The following is a 16,543-nucleotide window of genomic DNA, read 5'->3' as shown; positions in this document are numbered from 1 at the left end:
GATTCCCCCATTCTCTTTCTCTCTTTTTTTGGGTCAAGTGTTTGAAGCAAAACTTAAGAGAAAACAGCAGTGAAAACATTTTGTCTTCAGCGAACAGACTTCTCCTTCATGAAGGGAAGCTGATGCTAGCAGGTAAAGTCCCTGATCTCCTGGTGTCCAGAGATAGCTTAACAGAATTATACATTGTTATGGCAGATCTAGAATGAACCTCTGCAACAGCATTTGGGCAGGTGCAGGAAGGTAAAAGCAACCACATAGTTTATCAGAGAGAAACTGAGATACATCCAAGCTGCCAATAGGATGATGGTCTGTATGATTGTTTATTGTCCTTTTTCCTGGCAAGCAAGGAATTGTTATATTAGAATGAGGTAGCTGCTACAAGGTACAAATTTAGTAGCCAAAATGACTGAGACGTATGATTTAGTGCATTTGAGAATGCACACTGGAGGACAAGTAGTTGTGAACTATACTGAGACAAGGCTTCTTTGTTAAAAGCATTCTGTAAGGTGCAGTGATTCATAGATGTGCCTCATCTTAGAAGTAGCAATTCCTTAAAATAATCACACCATAAAACTGATTTTTTGTTTTTCTTCTCAGAAAGCACAAGGCTCCTTGATGTCTACCTCTTTTTATTTGATGATTTCCTACTAATTACCAAAATTAAACGTAACAAAAAGGTAATAATGTCTAGAGATATACATGGTTGCAGTTGTTACATTTTTTTAACTTTTGGATGGCTTTTGAATGTACTTTGCAAGATTGATCTAATTATAAAAATACAAGATGACTAATCAGCATGAAGAACAGCTGATACTTCCTTATGTGACTAGCAAACCATAACACTGATTCAAAAGCCTGCTTCTAGGCTCAGCATGGTACAGGAACACTATTACTGGCAGAATTTACATTACAAGACCTTAATATCTTCCTGATGTTGTTCTGATGAGTTGGATTCCTAAAGCTCAGAAAAGTTTCAGGAATGTAAGACTTTTTATAATGGTCCCTGAAACCTGAGAATTTTTTATCCCAGAGATATCAGAACTGTTGGAAAGAAGAAAAAAAAAACTTAAAGGAAAAAACAGGGAAAGGCAAAAATGATATAAGATTGGCTGTACTGCTTGTTGTCCTCTCTTTGCCTTGATTTCCCCAAGTTTGAAATTGAAATATAATTACTCATTTTAAGAAAACGTTTCTTGATGAATCATTATGTCATAGAGTTCTATAGATGATAAATATCTCTATTTAGACACCAACAGAAGAACTGGACAACCTGAAATTCCTAAAGCTCCAGTGTAGGAGTGCATTTCGCTAATTACGTTTATGCAACTGATGTAAACTGAGTCTAAATGAACCTGTGATAATCTCCCAGGTTGTTTGGGGTTTTTTTTAAAGAAGCAGGTGTTCTGCTTTAGAGAGAAAGGAGATTAAGAAAGCATGCAGTGAGACGTTTTAGACTCGCAGCACCATCCCTTAGCAACGAGGCTGGTGAGGCAAGCAGAAATTCAAGGGACCTGGTACCCTTAGGCAAATCTCTTTGAGGGCTGTCCCACGGACATGTGTTGGAGAACCTTCTGTGAAGGGCTGCAACTCATCTGGAGCTCCAGGGAATCTGTCCTGTGCATATGCATGAGGAGAGATAAGGAAACTTACCCCCAAGGAAAGGAGAAAAAAACCTGCTATTAAAATAAGGAGGGAAAGGGGGGAAATACTTTTGGAATGCCTATGACTGTCTTCTGCTTGTGGACTTGTATTGTGTTTCTTTTTTAGCTTTTTAATGCAAAGTGTGACCTTGCAGGAGAGCTCCAGGTACCACTCAGTTTTTCCAAGATTCCTCAGGCAAATAAGATCTCTGTGTATCCTTGATAAGAGAAAGCACATAATTTAGAGTTGTTTAGTGCCTATACCTCATGAGCAGATGGCAGACAACCTGCTAACCAACTTCATTTCTATTCCCAGAAATATGGAGGCTCAGACACCAGCCTAATCCCCATCTGTCCTTCCCTCACTCCTGAGCTACAGTCCTTCATAAGAGAGGGGGGATTTTGCACAGTCCTAGACCAGCCCATCCCACTAGACAGACTCATACTGACAAATGTTGAACCCATCCAAGTTACAGGTAAGTGCCTGCATGCACACCATGCCTGTTATGAACGCCTTCATAAACACCATGTCAATGCACTGTGTGTGTGGCAGCATAAGGACAAGCTGCTGTTTGCCCACAAACCACCCCCAGACGCCTGGAGTGCAAACACTGGTGCCTCAGCCCTGCCTGGCTTCACAGCTCTGCTCCTGCTGGGAGGCATGAGCTGCTGCCTCAGACTCCACAGCCCGCAACCCCTGCTGCCAGCAGTGACTCACACACACCAGTGACTGTCACATACTATCCATTCACCCCAAAGGAGGCAGCAAGACTCCAATGACTTCTTTCTCACAAGCCAAGTGTTCCCTTTCCTAACTGTCCTAACATGGTCTCTCAAACCAAGGGTATCTCAAACCCCAAATCTTTCAGTTCACCCCAAGAACATTTTCAGTCCCCTACTAGCTTTGCAACATTTTTTCAGCTGCACCACCACATTGTTCTCCCAGATATCCTCCCACATAACACAGCAGCCATTCTCAAGGAGGCTGGAGAGGAGATTTACCTCCTGCTACTGCTCCTACTCACATCTCCACCAGCTCCTGAGAAAATGGAAATCACCCAGCACACATCAATGCTTCCTCGCTCTCAGACATCCAAATGTATCACTGGGGAATACTTCTCCTATCCCTGCTGCTGTGCAGTTGGGTGTGGAGTGAAGGAGGGCTGACTGCCACAGAGAGTGACCAGCCTTACCCTGCCAAAACAAGGTTCCTGAAGTCACCAAAATCAGATTTTGGGTCAGGGAGCAGGCATGCACCATCAGGCCTCCCCTTGGTCTGAACCTGTGACGCAGCAGGCTCCCACACCTCACCCTGGTGGCGAATGGTGCCACATCCCCTTGGTGGCCAGTCACTAGTGATGCTCCCCAGGGCTCAGTATTGGTGCTGGTCCTGTTTAACACTTTCATAAAAGACGTGGATGAGGGGAGAGAGGAAAGCTTTAAGCCCCACATGGCATTAATTTGGGTGGGACTGTTGATCCAATGGGAGGTAGGAAGGCTCTGCAGAGGGATCTAGACAGGCTGCATCAATGGGCTGAGGCCAAGTGCAAGAGATTCAGTAAGGTGAAGTGCTGTGTGCTGCACTTCAGTCACAACACCACCAGGCAGCATTATGAGCCTGGGCTGGAAAGCAGCCCAGAGAAAAAGGACCTGGGGTGCTGGCTGACAGCCAGCTGAACATGAGCCAGTGTGTGCCCAGGTGGCCAAGCAGCCCAATGGCATCCTGGCCAGTATGAACAATAATGTGACCAGCAGGACCAGGGAAGAGATCTGTACTTGGCACTGGTGAGACCACAGCTCAAATTCTGTGTCCAGTTCCAGGCCACTCTCTACAAAAATACATTGAAAATCCAGAGTGTGCCCAGAGAGGAGCAGTGAAGCTTGGGAAGGGTCTCAAGAGTAAGTCCTAAAAGGAGTGGCTGAGGAATCTGGGGATGTTTAGCCTGGAGAAAAGGGGTGATATCATCACTCCCTACAACCACCTGAAAAGAGGCTGTAGCCAGGTGGGAGATGGCCTCTACTCCCAGGCAAGTGGCGATGGCACAAAAGGAAATGGCCTTAACCTGCACCAGGAGAGGTTCAGGATGGACACCAGAATATTTTCACAGAATGGGTGGTTAAGGATTGGAACAGGCTGCCCAGGGAGGTGGTGGAGTCAGCACCCCTGGAAGTGTTCAAGAAATGACTGGAGGTGGCACTTAGGGCTGTGGTCTAGCTGACATGGTGGTTCAGTCAAAGGTTGGACTCAATGATTTTGGAGGTCTTTTCCAGCCTTAAGGATTCATTGATTCAGTCTAACACTGCCAAGATCACAGGAGACTCCTATATCAAAGAGAATGAAAAGGAATACAAATCTCTGGGCTCCAGGGTCGTTCTATCTTAAAGATTGAAAAGAAAAGCTTAGGGAGCTACAGTGCTCTGTGAGAAAGCAATAGATAAGGAAAATCAACCTAGAGTCTGTAAAATTTATGATAACTTTGAAATACATTCACCCAGACTATTTAGCATTCAGCATCAATGCTGAGAGGATATAAAGGTAGGCAATAAAAGGCAAATTACTAAAGACAAGATAAGGGGATGAACACAAAGAATAATAACCTTTTTTTAAAACATGTTCCAGGCACTGTCTGCCTGCCTAATTAGCTCCCCTACCAAACCAGTAGAAATGGAGCAAAAGTACCAGCCACCTCTTGCCTGCAGGTTGGAGGGGAGGGCAGCCCCACATCCCACAGAAGCCCAGGCTGAATGCAAATGCAAGGCCAACAGCTGCTTGCGTGCTGGAGAAGGCAGTGCAGTCACCCTCCAGTTTGCACCTACTAGATTGGCCATAAAAACCGTAATGGAGATGGAAATAACATTTCTGGATTTTTTTTTCCCAAGCCAGCATTTCCCATAGAGATTCCTAACCAGGGTCTTTCTATCTCTGTTATCCAGCTGCAATCATCAGAATAGAAAAAGCTGCCTTTGGCATTCCAGCCTAGGCTCTGTCCACTGGCTATGACCCTTCCCTGCACCCTTGGCCTCATTGCTTGACTTCTCTCTCATATATTCTTACCAGCTTTACTAGAGCTGTAGCCATGGCAAGTGTTACTCACTTGTAGTCTCACAAGACCTTGGAAGCCCCATCCTAAGACAGGACCCCTTGGGGTGAGGTACAATAAAAACAGTGAGAAAAATTACTGTAGGGAGATTGCAGTTCAGATTCCCACCATTCTTTGTAAAACAACAAGCAAACATTCCAGTGTCAACAGAAAATATCCCATTGCAGGAGAAAGAAAAATATTTAATATTGTCTGGAATGTGTGACCTTGGGGAACATTGCCAATTTATCTCCACTCTCAAAGAGACTTTTATTACTGGTGGCACTAAAAGATTAGTTAGCATGTTCTCAGAAAGGTCATATGATCCATCACATTAATCAAAAATGAAATCCTGATTTTTGATCTAGCAAGTACTTTTGCTTCTGTTAGTTTGCTGAAGGCTGACATCACTTTGAAAATAAACAAAGCTCAATGCAAGTACTAGAAAAAAAATATATGTTGCAATATCCTACAAATATCCTTTTGGCAGCAGGCTGATAATTCTTTTCCAAAGCCTTCTATGCATTAATGAAGGAATAGAAGATAAAATGGTGAGTTCATAACACCAGGAAGGTACCCTAAAAGGAGAACTACCTCCAAACACCATGACAAGAGATATAACTTTACATGTAAATACAATAGTAGGAACCCAGCTCTGAAGGTTGTAAGCAGCAACATTCTTTCTGATTAACCTCCCCCTTTATTCCAGATGTGTGACATTGGTGTCACTTTGTCCCCTTGCAGAGAAATGCACTACATGATGCTCACAGTCACCCTCATGAACAAAAGTGTGGCAGGGAACAGAGGCACTATGCCTGGGCATCCCCAGGAGCACCAGCTCAGGCACACACCCAAGAAGAACCCAAAGACAGCACCAGCCACTTCCCCATGTGCCAGCCATCATACAGACTTAAATAAAATAGGACTTCTCTTTTTGATTTTTGATATTTGTTTTTCTTTAACTTCAGTTATGATTTAGGCCACTTTGAAGGGAAATATTTCTTAATGATCCTGAGGTAGACTCAAAAGCATCTTAGCTGCACAATGATGAAGCAACTAAAATTTTAAAAATGCAAGTAGAATTTACATTTTGAAATAAGAAAGCTTCCTACACAACAAAATTAACTCACCCTATGAGGGTGCAATTGCCCTTTTAGAAATAAAAAAAGATGCTTACATATATCATTTCTTTGATCATAAACAATGAAAAAATTGGATATAAAACTGGACTGACAGTTGTATGAGGTGCATTTATATCACTTCTTTACATTTTTCCACAGTCTTCAGCCTGCGAAATGCTTTTCTAATTCAGCATGAGAACAGGTATCGGCAGTGCATAGCACTCTTCTTGCTACAAGCTCAGACAGAGACTGCCAAGGTAGGTAACATCGTTTTTTTCTTCTCTAATTACCCAACTATGCTTTTCCTAAAGGAGGGTGGCAGCCTAAAAGTGGTCATGCTGTGATAAGAATCTCTTGCAGTTGTGACACTTGACCAAAACTAAAACAAAACAAAATAACACCCCAGTGCTCTGGCTCACATATTTGTTACAGAATTTTTGCTGCTGAACATGTTCCATTTTTCTATCAGGGTGGTTAGCAGGGCATATTCTTGTTGAAAAACATTATCAATTCTGATTGCAAAAAAAAATAAATATCCATTTCTTGTGTCACAGTAGACGGTCAGGCCCTCCAGAGCAGTCAACACCAAAACAATCCCCCCCTACACCCAACTCACATGCAGTAGTACTCAGATCAGAAAACTGTCTCATGCTCATCTATTCAAAACATGCATTTTGCCATTTCAGACTGAACAGATGGTATGATTAATTCCACTGTTACATAAATTTACCCCTCATTTTCACACCATGTCACATTACTAGTAACAGCAACGTGTATAACATCTGAAAGTGTGTTGGGCACTTCACAGTATTTTGCTTTCTCATGTAAGTTGAATTTCCTTCTCTAATACCTAATGCACAGAAATTTGATAACCACAAATACTAATTCTTACAAGTAAATGGTGGTAGACTTGTTCTAAAAGAAACACTGAGTGAATTCTTTCCATTTTCTAGTCACTGGCTGGTACTTGGAATAGCTATCCACTCAAGAAATCATTACTTTCTCCTGTTACTGAAATACGACCTTCCTTTTCCAAAACTGCCTTCATACCAGGGCTACCATCTTCTCAATGTCATAGAATCACAGAATAGTTTGGGTTGAAAGGGCCCTTTAAAGGTTTTAGTCCAAAGGATAAATCCTCTTAGGGTTAGTCCAATGTCTAATCATAGCAATTCAGAGACAACTCAACTTCTGTCACCAGACTATCTGGAGAGAAGGAAGTTACATATTTGAAATTATCTCTACATCACTCCCTGCCCTCATACCTGGATGACAGCAAACATAGACCTGAATGCTGTCAGCATGATATAGAAACTGAAATTCAGTTGGCAGCACATGGCAGATCTTGGAGGGGACAGAACTTGTGATGCTGACAGAACGGAAGCTGTCGTAATCAAAAAAATGAGGAACCCAACTGCAGGGACAGCGTTAAGCTGATGAATAAACATCACAAGAAAGGGGTGAAATAGCCTGTAACAAACTTCACCATTACAAACAGAGCATTAAAATCCTACCTTCCAACCAAAAATAGAAGCATTTGCTGGAAATCCCTGGCCTCAGACACGGATTCCAGCAGCATGTAGTGGCCTGAACAACTGGGAGAGTCTCAGTTGTGGGATAATTCATGTTTCCTTCAGCAATTATGAGCACAAGCCTGAAGAGAGGCTAAATAAAACTAAAGGCTCTGGATGTTTATGCATCTAACTTACTGGAAAATTTTTAGGTTGCCGTGGTTTACAAATAGTTTTTCTTGTTACAGAAAGCATGGATGTCACAGATAAAAACAGCAATCTCCAATTACACCACACAACATGAAACCAAGAAAAGAACTGCTTTCTGCTTCCCTGTTGAATCCTCTGAAATTTAATAATGTCAGCATTGCACTGATAGAGCCAGTGGAAGATTTTTGTGGTGATAATATAGTTATTTTATAATATAAATACAATGCCTTAGGTCTCTGAAGCTAACAAATTTCTGACTTGACAAAAGTATGGTGCATAGACCACACCATGTAGGAATAAATTGGAGGAGAGGAATGAGCCATGCAACAAATATGTCACTCCTGGATGCTCCTTGCTTCACCTAGCGAAGGTTCTTGCCACCCAAGGAAGTTTTAATAGAGCTTGTCATTTCCTAGAAAGCATAACAGGGAAAAAACCCCTATGTTGGTAAGGACAATTCATTCACCAGAGAAGTTTAGAAGGGTTATTGCATCATTCAAACTGTTTTAATAAATTTCATTAAATTAGAATTGTGTAGCCATAGCTTCTGATATTTATGTGTCTCTACCCAGTAACCTGTAATATCCCAAGATGGTTTTTGCATTAATACTGAGTGTGTGGATATATGTATACATATGTATGCACTTACCTGGTCCAGTGCTCTCCAGATACAGCCTGGCCACTGTGATACACAAATTCCTGCTCTTCCCCTGTGTCTATCATGGGCAAGTTTTTCCTTCCTGGCAAAGGAACAGCCATTAGGTTCCATGCCAAGGGTGGGATGTGTGAAGCAGGAGGGCACAGCAGAGTGCAGACAGATCTGCACCAGGGCATTACACAGGCTGCCAATGCCTTGCCACAACTTCGCTGACACAGCTGTTCTCCATCTCCTGATCCCAAGCTCAGCTGCACACTGCATCACACCAAAGGCTTACCAGAACCTCAGAGCATCCTGAAACCAGTGCTGACAGGACAAAGGTATTTCAAGCCCAGAGGAGCCACACCTGACAGACTAAGGTGTGTGCTTTATGTGCTTGGCAGAAGGGAGAGGGTATTTCACTTTGGATACTTTTTATCAAAACAACCTTTAGCCAGGTCTACTCAGTTTAGCAGACAAGCAGTCATTCCTGGCCAGCATGTCTCCAAGGAGGAGAGCCCAGGGGAAGGCAGTATTTACACACAGGCTTGTCTTCCTGGAGATGCAAGTTCAAGAGGCTCTTCTGTGGTGTCAAGGGAAACATACCTCAGGAAGGAGCTGAGGGAGAAATTGACTTCCCAATTCAAACCCAATTTCAGAGGAAACCTCTCTTGTCCATCTTTCTCCATATCCACACAGAGCCCCTGCTTCAATAGCCAAACATGGGTTGTTTGGTTGTGCCTCCATAATTCATTAGTGGCTCAGGACTGATCTCCCACATTAACCATCTGGCTTCTCTCTGCAACACAGTTCCACCCTGAAAGAGCTCTCCATTTCACAAGTGAGACCTTCATTGGTCTAAAAAATAAAACAAGTGCCACTTTTTGAGTTTTCCAGTTATGCCAATTGTCCAGCTGCATCAACTGTGATGTCAGAACACAGTCAGCGACAGAAGGACTTCCACCAAATGTGGGATACTCAACAGCCTTGCACAGCTATTGGGAATGAAAAGACTACTCTAAATTTAACCTGTGAAAAGAACAGATTTAAAAAACAGTCATTATTACTGTGTTCTCAGGAATGTCAAAGCCTTTGCTTCAGCTCCCTGTAACTCTAAGAAACTGGAACATTTAGCTTGCTCTTACATGTGTGTAAGAACAGTTCATCTACAAGAACAGTACATCTATAGTTGTAAAACTATATATCCACCATTTCAATGCATCTTTGCTGTCTGAAACAGAGCAAGGTAGTTTTGAATGATATAACCTGGTCTATTAGAAAGGTCTAATTTTTTTATTATTATTAATAGTCATTCCTTTAACATATTAGAAAAGAAAAATGACATTTCAGCAACAATTCATCATAGTTTATACAGAACCCTTTGATGCATGGGTGTCACCTTCCCATTCAAATCCACAGCCACCTTCCAGATCACAGAGTTTAAGAATTACAGTGCGCACTGGACTAAATTCTTTCACAATATAAGGCACAACTACATGATCACAAGTAGTAAACACAAACACTGAAAGCAGAACTTAGAGAATAAAACTTCAATTAAAAAGAAATAAAACCAAAACAGACCCATGCAAAAAATCTATCTACACCTACCAAGATGGTATGATCCAGTTTAGAAGTACAGTACTCTGTAAGTAAAACTGCAACATAAGTCTTTTATAATACATTACTTCTAAATATCAAGTAAAAACTTATATTTTTTTCCATTTATATTTTATACAATTATACAGAAATTAAGCTGTATGAACAATATTCACATCTGCAATAATAAACTGATCATTAAAAGTCAGAAAAGAGGCAAATGAGACCATGTAATTTGTGGCACGCATCCATTACAGAACTCCATTCATCAAGTTCATATCTCGAGTACTGAAGGAAAAAACCACGACCGAGTGAATGGTACATTTGGTGACTGAGGCTATCTGTAACCAAACAACAAAGCTCCACACAAAATTGGTTTTACCCAGCAGACCTTAATTATGAAAGCTTGTGGATGTAATTTATTTCCTGTCCAGCAGCTAGAGTTTGCAAGGTTGAAACTACAGAAGTTAAAAGAATTTAAGAGAATTCACAATAACTTGAAAGTGTTGGATTATTTCAAATACACATTAAAAAAAAAAAAAAGTTAACTATTTTCCTTTTTGGTAATAAACTTTTGCAATTTTGGCATTCACTATAACTTTTACATAACATGACCATGAGAAAACCTTATTAAACTTACCTAATGTTTGAATTTCACATTGAGAGGTAGCTTAAATTAAATCTTATGTGATGGCATCAAATGGGGGGGGTGTGGTGTGACTTTTTTTGTGTTTTTTTTTCTTTTCTTACAAAAGTGACTATTTCTATACAAGCAGCATTTTGGACATATTACTATAAAAAGTTCTGGTATTTGCTAACCCAGCGAGATGCTCTTTCAAACATCCTTTTTGTGCCAGGAATCAAGCTCCAGCGTGGTACAACGGAGGACTTTGCCATGAAGCCAACAGCAGTGGCCTGGACCTGCCAGCACTGACCTGTTGACATTTAACAATGAACATCCTTTCCCAGCCCTCTTTACCCAAAAAAAAAAGCACAAAATACAGACAAATTTGGTTTTAGTTTTAAGTTTCCATCACAGGGGGAGGGAAAATTGGAAAATGTGCCTTCCAGGCTCCTGCTTTCATACAACATTGATCCAAAGGGGTAGCAGGGCTTCATCAGTCTTTAAACGCACAGACACTTCTCTATCCACTGCATAGTGAGTGTGTAGTATGTGGGGAGCTACAGACAATACGCAGAGTTTATTACATAACCTACTACCTACACACTTCATTATTGGGAACTTAAGTGGTATCTAATATTCTCTCTAAACATGCAAACTTTTTATTCAGTGTCCATTTAAAAAGAAACAGAAAAAAATACCACAAAACCAAATTTCAATGGCAGGACTTACATGCAATTATAGCTGGTTTTGAAAAGTACATCAATTAGTCCTTTTGGAGTGCCTATGTTGGACAATAGTTTTAAACTCATTCTAAAATGGATGCTGAGGTCAAGACTTCAAAACCAAAGAAACAGACAACTGGCAAGATCCTTGAAAATATGTAAAATTCTTTTTTTTTTTTCACTTTATAATCTTAAAATTAAGTTCCACAAAGACATGTGTGACTAACAAGGTTTTTCTTATATGTGCTCTCAGATGATGTGTTTTTGGTAAAAGGAACTGTGAGTGCAGTTCTCCTTAGGGCCAAATGTATACAGTGAAAAATCCAGCTGATTATAAACCTGCTGTCCAATGACTACAGCTAACACATGCCATGCACATGATGCCATTCCACTTATTACAGATTCTCTTAGACAGCAAAAAGTGCAGAGTGCAAATGACAGTGTTGTTTCCTAGGTCTCTGACAATATGAGAGCAGCAGAGGTGGTACCTGGAAGAATAATTTATCAGTTTCTACATACTCAAATCATGATATCATTCTTCTTGGTATAGTTTAGAATCTATTTGAACTTCAGGTCCAATATTTTTCTGTCCATCACTGAGTACTGGCCATAAAATTTTTAAGTTTTGCAACAAGCATTTGTTTCCACTCCATGGTGAACTGACAATAATCCAGAAAAGCAGTTGAGTTTTTCAGGTTCCTTTATGAATGTCACTTTTCTTACATCTAGCATGAGAAGCTCAATTGTTCTGGCTCATGTAATACAAACACAGAGAGGTTACTCCATGCTTCTGCTCCCAAATCCCTTCTTGCTTCACTAATAAGAAAGCTTTTCCAGTGAGGGTTCACAAACAACCCTAATGGTCCCAAAGCCAACAAAAGTAGTTATTCATTGTTCTTGTGTACCTTGTGCTCCACACTCCATGGCAACTTGGTTACTTGACACCTTCCAAAAACAGAGGCAAAAACCCACATTTCACCCTACAGTCGTGGACATTTGTGCCAGAGAGTGAAGCCAGCTGAAAACTGAGATCCCTCTAAACCTCTTGCCTCTGTTGGAAGCTGCAGCAGAAAATTCCTTTTGTCTCTTCATCTCCAGACAGCAACTGTTCCTACTGTGACTCATTACTTTTATCCTCTTCATTCAACATTTGCAGAAGGGGGAAGATTACATGAGGGAGTACGTGGGGAGAAGAAATAAATAACAGTGAAGGAAAGCCAGCTAATATCAAAAGCCTGCCACTGACCTCTGCAACGCTACCTGTCTCCAGTATGATGTACTGCTGGCATGAGGCCAGAGTGGAACAGCAGGATTTGGCATTTGTGGGGCAAAAATCCAAGGGACTGTGAGTCTTTGACTGGGAAGAGAGGTGTTGTCTCCAGGAAGTTAAAAGAACTTCTCCCCACCCTTAGTAAGACCATCCTTTACACATTTACAAAAGCTTCTGTAGCTTATCTCTGCCCATGAAGCAGCTGGTCTCTCACATTCTGCCCCTGCAGCAATTCTGAATGTGGATGGAGTATCCTGCAGATGGCACAGTTTCAAGAACAAAGCCCACACTTCACTGTCCCATTCCTGATGCCACAGTAATGAGTAGCAATCAAAAGCTGCTTGAGGATCCCACAAACCTACTGGTTTGAGTGCTGGTTTTGCCATCATTTTCACCTCTTCCTCTAAAATGGCCGCTCCTCAGGGAATCAGAGCATTCTGCCTATTGCTAGAAGCTGTAAAAACACATAACTATGCATTCTACAGTTCCAAGAGTCTGTCTCTTCTGCCTTTTTATTATTTTTCCCCTCTGTTTCTGTGTCTGAAGTCTGAAAAATCAGTGAATTAAACTGTTTTGCCTGGAATCCTTTTTTTTACTGTGGTAATAGTCACCAAGCTTTTTACTTTTTACTTGGTTTTCCAGTTACTTAGAAGGCAGTGGAAGAAAAAGCCCACATTCCTACTGAAACATGCCCATCAAAACAGTCAGATTCTGCAAGCATATTTGTAAATACACAACTTTTCACCTTCCAGTTTCCCTTATTATGGAATATTTTCTTGAGCTTGAACACAGATTCCAACCTGGCAGTGAAGCCAAGTATTATACAGTCAGTCTACCATCAACTTGTCAACAAATACAGACCAGCACTAAGAGTTACAAGTACAAAACAAGGAGCATGATACTCAGCCATGGAGTCATAAATTCACTTTTCACAGTGAAAAGCTGTAGAAATCATGATCTATTGCTGCAGAATCAAAGCTCGAACATGAAAGTTTCTACCCCACTGCTCCTCCAGATTTTAACAATACTTCTTTCTACAAATGTGCATTCAAAAAGCATTTCCATCCCCTCTAAAAGCTGCTTATATAAACTAGGCAGCAAAAAGCAACTTTCAAAAATCAAGCTGGTTTTGCCCCTGAAGCTGAAGAGCTCCACTTCAAGGTGTGATCTGCAGTCAACCAACCGCACTGCTTCAGCAGCCTGCTGAGAAAGGTGACTCTGCTTGTCTTTATACAATGACATCCCAAAAGGCTGAATTAAGAGAGCTTCTAGAGCTTCCTTCCAGAGCTTCTACCATTGCAGAAGTCACTCCTGAGCTTTCATATGTTCCCAATCAAAAGCAAAATGCCTAAACACAACTGAATCTTCTAAACACTTTCCAAGTTCCACTCAAAGATCCCCATTTTCCTCTGCCTCATGTGTTTTAATCTCAGGCAGCTGTGGGAAGTTTCTTCCTTCCTGCTCAAAATCCCTCCTGTTCTGTGTGGCTGTCCTTCACCCAAAGAACAGCACAAGGCTGTTGTGTGTTACACAAAAGGGCAGAACGCATCTAGGCTGGAGCACAACCGTCACATCTCTACTTTTCCCACATTTCTGAAGCCAGACAAAGAAAGACTATAAAGCAAATTTTTTTGTTTCTCTCAGTAAACAAATAAATAGAAAAAAATTCCCAGAGGCAGAGATTCTGTTCATATTTTCTATTCAAAAGATTCTTATGCCTAACAGTTATACTGATGAGGAGAAACAGGGAGTCCAGAGGCTCTATTCATATGGAATTGTTGCAGTAGTTTGTTTTTCTTTTTTGAGCAAGCAACTCAAGTCAAACCAGAAAAGCAGGTCAGTGTTTTGTATGAACCATAGAGGCAACCCAAATCCTTTTACTATGACAAGAACAAGTCACATAATTCAGCTGGCTTCTGGGAAATAAGAACTGAATTTTAACAAAACTCCTTGACAGTGCAAATGTAGAACTTGCTGGGTAAGTTGAAAGAGGATATGAAACATATAGATCACTACTTCTGGAGTAGAAGGACAAAGTTTCCTCACTTGACAGTTAATCAAGACATTTTTTATAAAGAAGACACTTCTTCATTCACATATAGAGCTGTAACTAGATAAAAACAAACAAATCTTCCTAATGATGACTAAGCTACCATCATTGTGACAGAATTCGATTCCTTGCCTCAGAAAAGAAGTAGAGGAATTCAGGACACAACTTTTTTCTCTGAACAGCTGGCAAAAATTGGTAAGATACTGAAGCATTTGAGGGGTAGAGAATTTATTAGGGTATTTAAGACAAAAAAAAAAATTCCTAAATATTGGAAGGCATAACCCCTGCTTAGAAAATATAATCTTAAGGGTTTTGAAATACCAGACACAAAGGGAGGAAAAATTAGAGACAGGCAAGCAAAAATGAAGAGGTGCAAACAAAATCACAACAAAAAAGAAGTATGGAGCCTGCACAAACTGTACAAGAAACTTCTGTTCCCAGTACAGAAAGCATGAATAAATATTAATTGTCATACATGTTGGCCTCTTTGTTAGAACTATTTGGCTTATAACAAAGCCAGTTTTCCATTCTAAGCAGACTAAATCACACAACTAACATAACACTTCAGAGCCTCTGGTAATGGGGGTCAAATGGAGTAATGGAAAAGTGAGGTTTGTTAGGTGTTACAGGAGTTCAATTTCTTCCACCAAAAGCTGAGGAAGGGACAGAATAAAAGGCCAGAAAAACTACAGCTGTCTCAAAAAATACTTTTTCTCAGCTGGATGCCTGGCTTGGAAGGTCTGGATGTCCCTTAGAACATCAGTGATCTCTCAATGCTTCCAGGGTATGGGCAGGGGCAGAGATGTGCTACAGGCTTCTACCAGCATTGTTTGTTTGCTTTTTAATGCAAAAAAACATGATGTAAGAGTTTCTTGAATATTAAAATGTGTCAACCAAATTTGTAAAAGTGAAATCAATCACTATGGGAAATATTGTAATGCATTATATAATATTGCTACAATGCCAGATAAACTTTGTCTCATCACTTGTTCACACATAACTCTCTCAGAAAGACAGATGCACTCACGCACCAACTATGCAATAGAGCATGTGTAAAGGTGTTCCAGCACCCAAGTGCTGTATTAGATAAGGACTTGGGTGCTGATAATACAAGTGGGCAAATAAACTGAGTTGAAGTTGAGTCCAGCCATTACCCTCATTGTGGAGTTCAAACTTCAGAAAGAAAAACAAGAACCAGAGAGAGAAAAAAAAAACAAATCACAGGGGGTTATAAAGACCATCAGATACACAATCAAATGCAACAATTAGTTATGTTTTTACAGCAACATTTGATACATAAAATCCTCACAAGTTTTTGCATCTTCCTTTTTCTTTGAAGGAAACAAGAATAAATTCCAATATCACATAAATGCTGTTTCTCTTGAACAAAAAAATAAAAGATAAAAAAATACATTGTTACTCCTCTGTTTAAACTTTATTTACAAATAACTGGATATTTCTAATCTAGACATAAAAGCTCTTTCCATGATGAATGTCAGTAAGCTATGAATGATCTGAGCCCATGTCTCACGAAAAAATACAATAGTTTTGCTTGGTATCAATAAACATTTTAAAATATACTAGATTTTGCCAAGTGTTACAATCATTGTCCAAACTGAATAGTAGTCTGAGTGCTGAATGAAGTGCATCAACAGAAATATTAAATTTTAGTGTAACATTTCTTTGTCACTCACGATAGCCAGTTATCCTTGCAAGTCATTAAAGCAAGTGTCGCAGACTCGGACAGGCTTCTTGGAAGAAGGAGTTAAGGCATTCTTTGCTGAGCACTCAGCACAAAAGATATTTCCACACTGTCTACAGTGATGCTGCAAAAGAGAAGAAACATACATGCTGAATATCAGTGGCAGTGATTACTAATAGAGACCACTATCATGTCAAGTCAACTCCCATGTTTCAAAACTTACTCTTAATTTTTAATTGGGAGTCACATAGCAGAGAGAAGGTAATTTCAGTAAATCCTTTCTAAAGGGTATATGATTAAAACATTCAGAAGTGCTTCACTGAGTCAAGAGAATATCTCAGTTTCAGAAAATAGAAAATAGTTCATCCTCCTCTTGAAT

The 16,543-nt window shown here is 40.4% G+C and overlaps 2 protein-coding genes across 3 annotated transcripts in view; one reads left to right on the top strand and one right to left on the bottom strand.

The window, feature by feature from the left end:
- PLEKHG7 (pleckstrin homology and RhoGEF domain containing G7) overlaps positions 1–7,708 on the top strand; it is a 29,149-nt gene extending 21,441 nt beyond the window's left edge. Inside the window, exons 11-15 of the mRNA XM_058805941.1 lie at positions 39–132; positions 598–677; positions 1,957–2,116; positions 6,001–6,098; positions 7,601–7,708. Coding sequence (XP_058661924.1) covers positions 39–132; positions 598–677; positions 1,957–2,116; positions 6,001–6,098; positions 7,601–7,708 — 540 coding nt within the window. The remainder of the gene's footprint in view (positions 1–38; positions 133–597; positions 678–1,956; positions 2,117–6,000; positions 6,099–7,600) is intronic.
- Positions 7,709–9,493: 1,785 nt separating this feature from the next.
- The window catches only part of EEA1 (early endosome antigen 1), a 67,964-nt gene continuing 60,914 nt past the window's right edge, over positions 9,494–16,543 (bottom strand). For both annotated transcript variants that reach the window (XM_058804664.1, XM_058804665.1), the window contains one exon: positions 9,494–16,288. In XM_058804664.1, the coding sequence (XP_058660647.1) occupies positions 16,166–16,288 (123 nt within the window). In that variant the 3' untranslated portion in view covers positions 9,494–16,165. The remainder of the gene's footprint in view (positions 16,289–16,543) is intronic.

Source organism: Ammospiza caudacuta, chromosome 5 (genome assembly GCF_027887145.1).
Source record: "Ammospiza caudacuta isolate bAmmCau1 chromosome 5, bAmmCau1.pri, whole genome shotgun sequence".
Classification (NCBI taxonomy): Eukaryota; Metazoa; Chordata; class Aves; order Passeriformes; family Passerellidae; genus Ammospiza; species Ammospiza caudacuta.
Note: the sequence above shows the minus strand (reverse complement) of the source record. Positions and strands in the feature narration are given on the sequence as shown.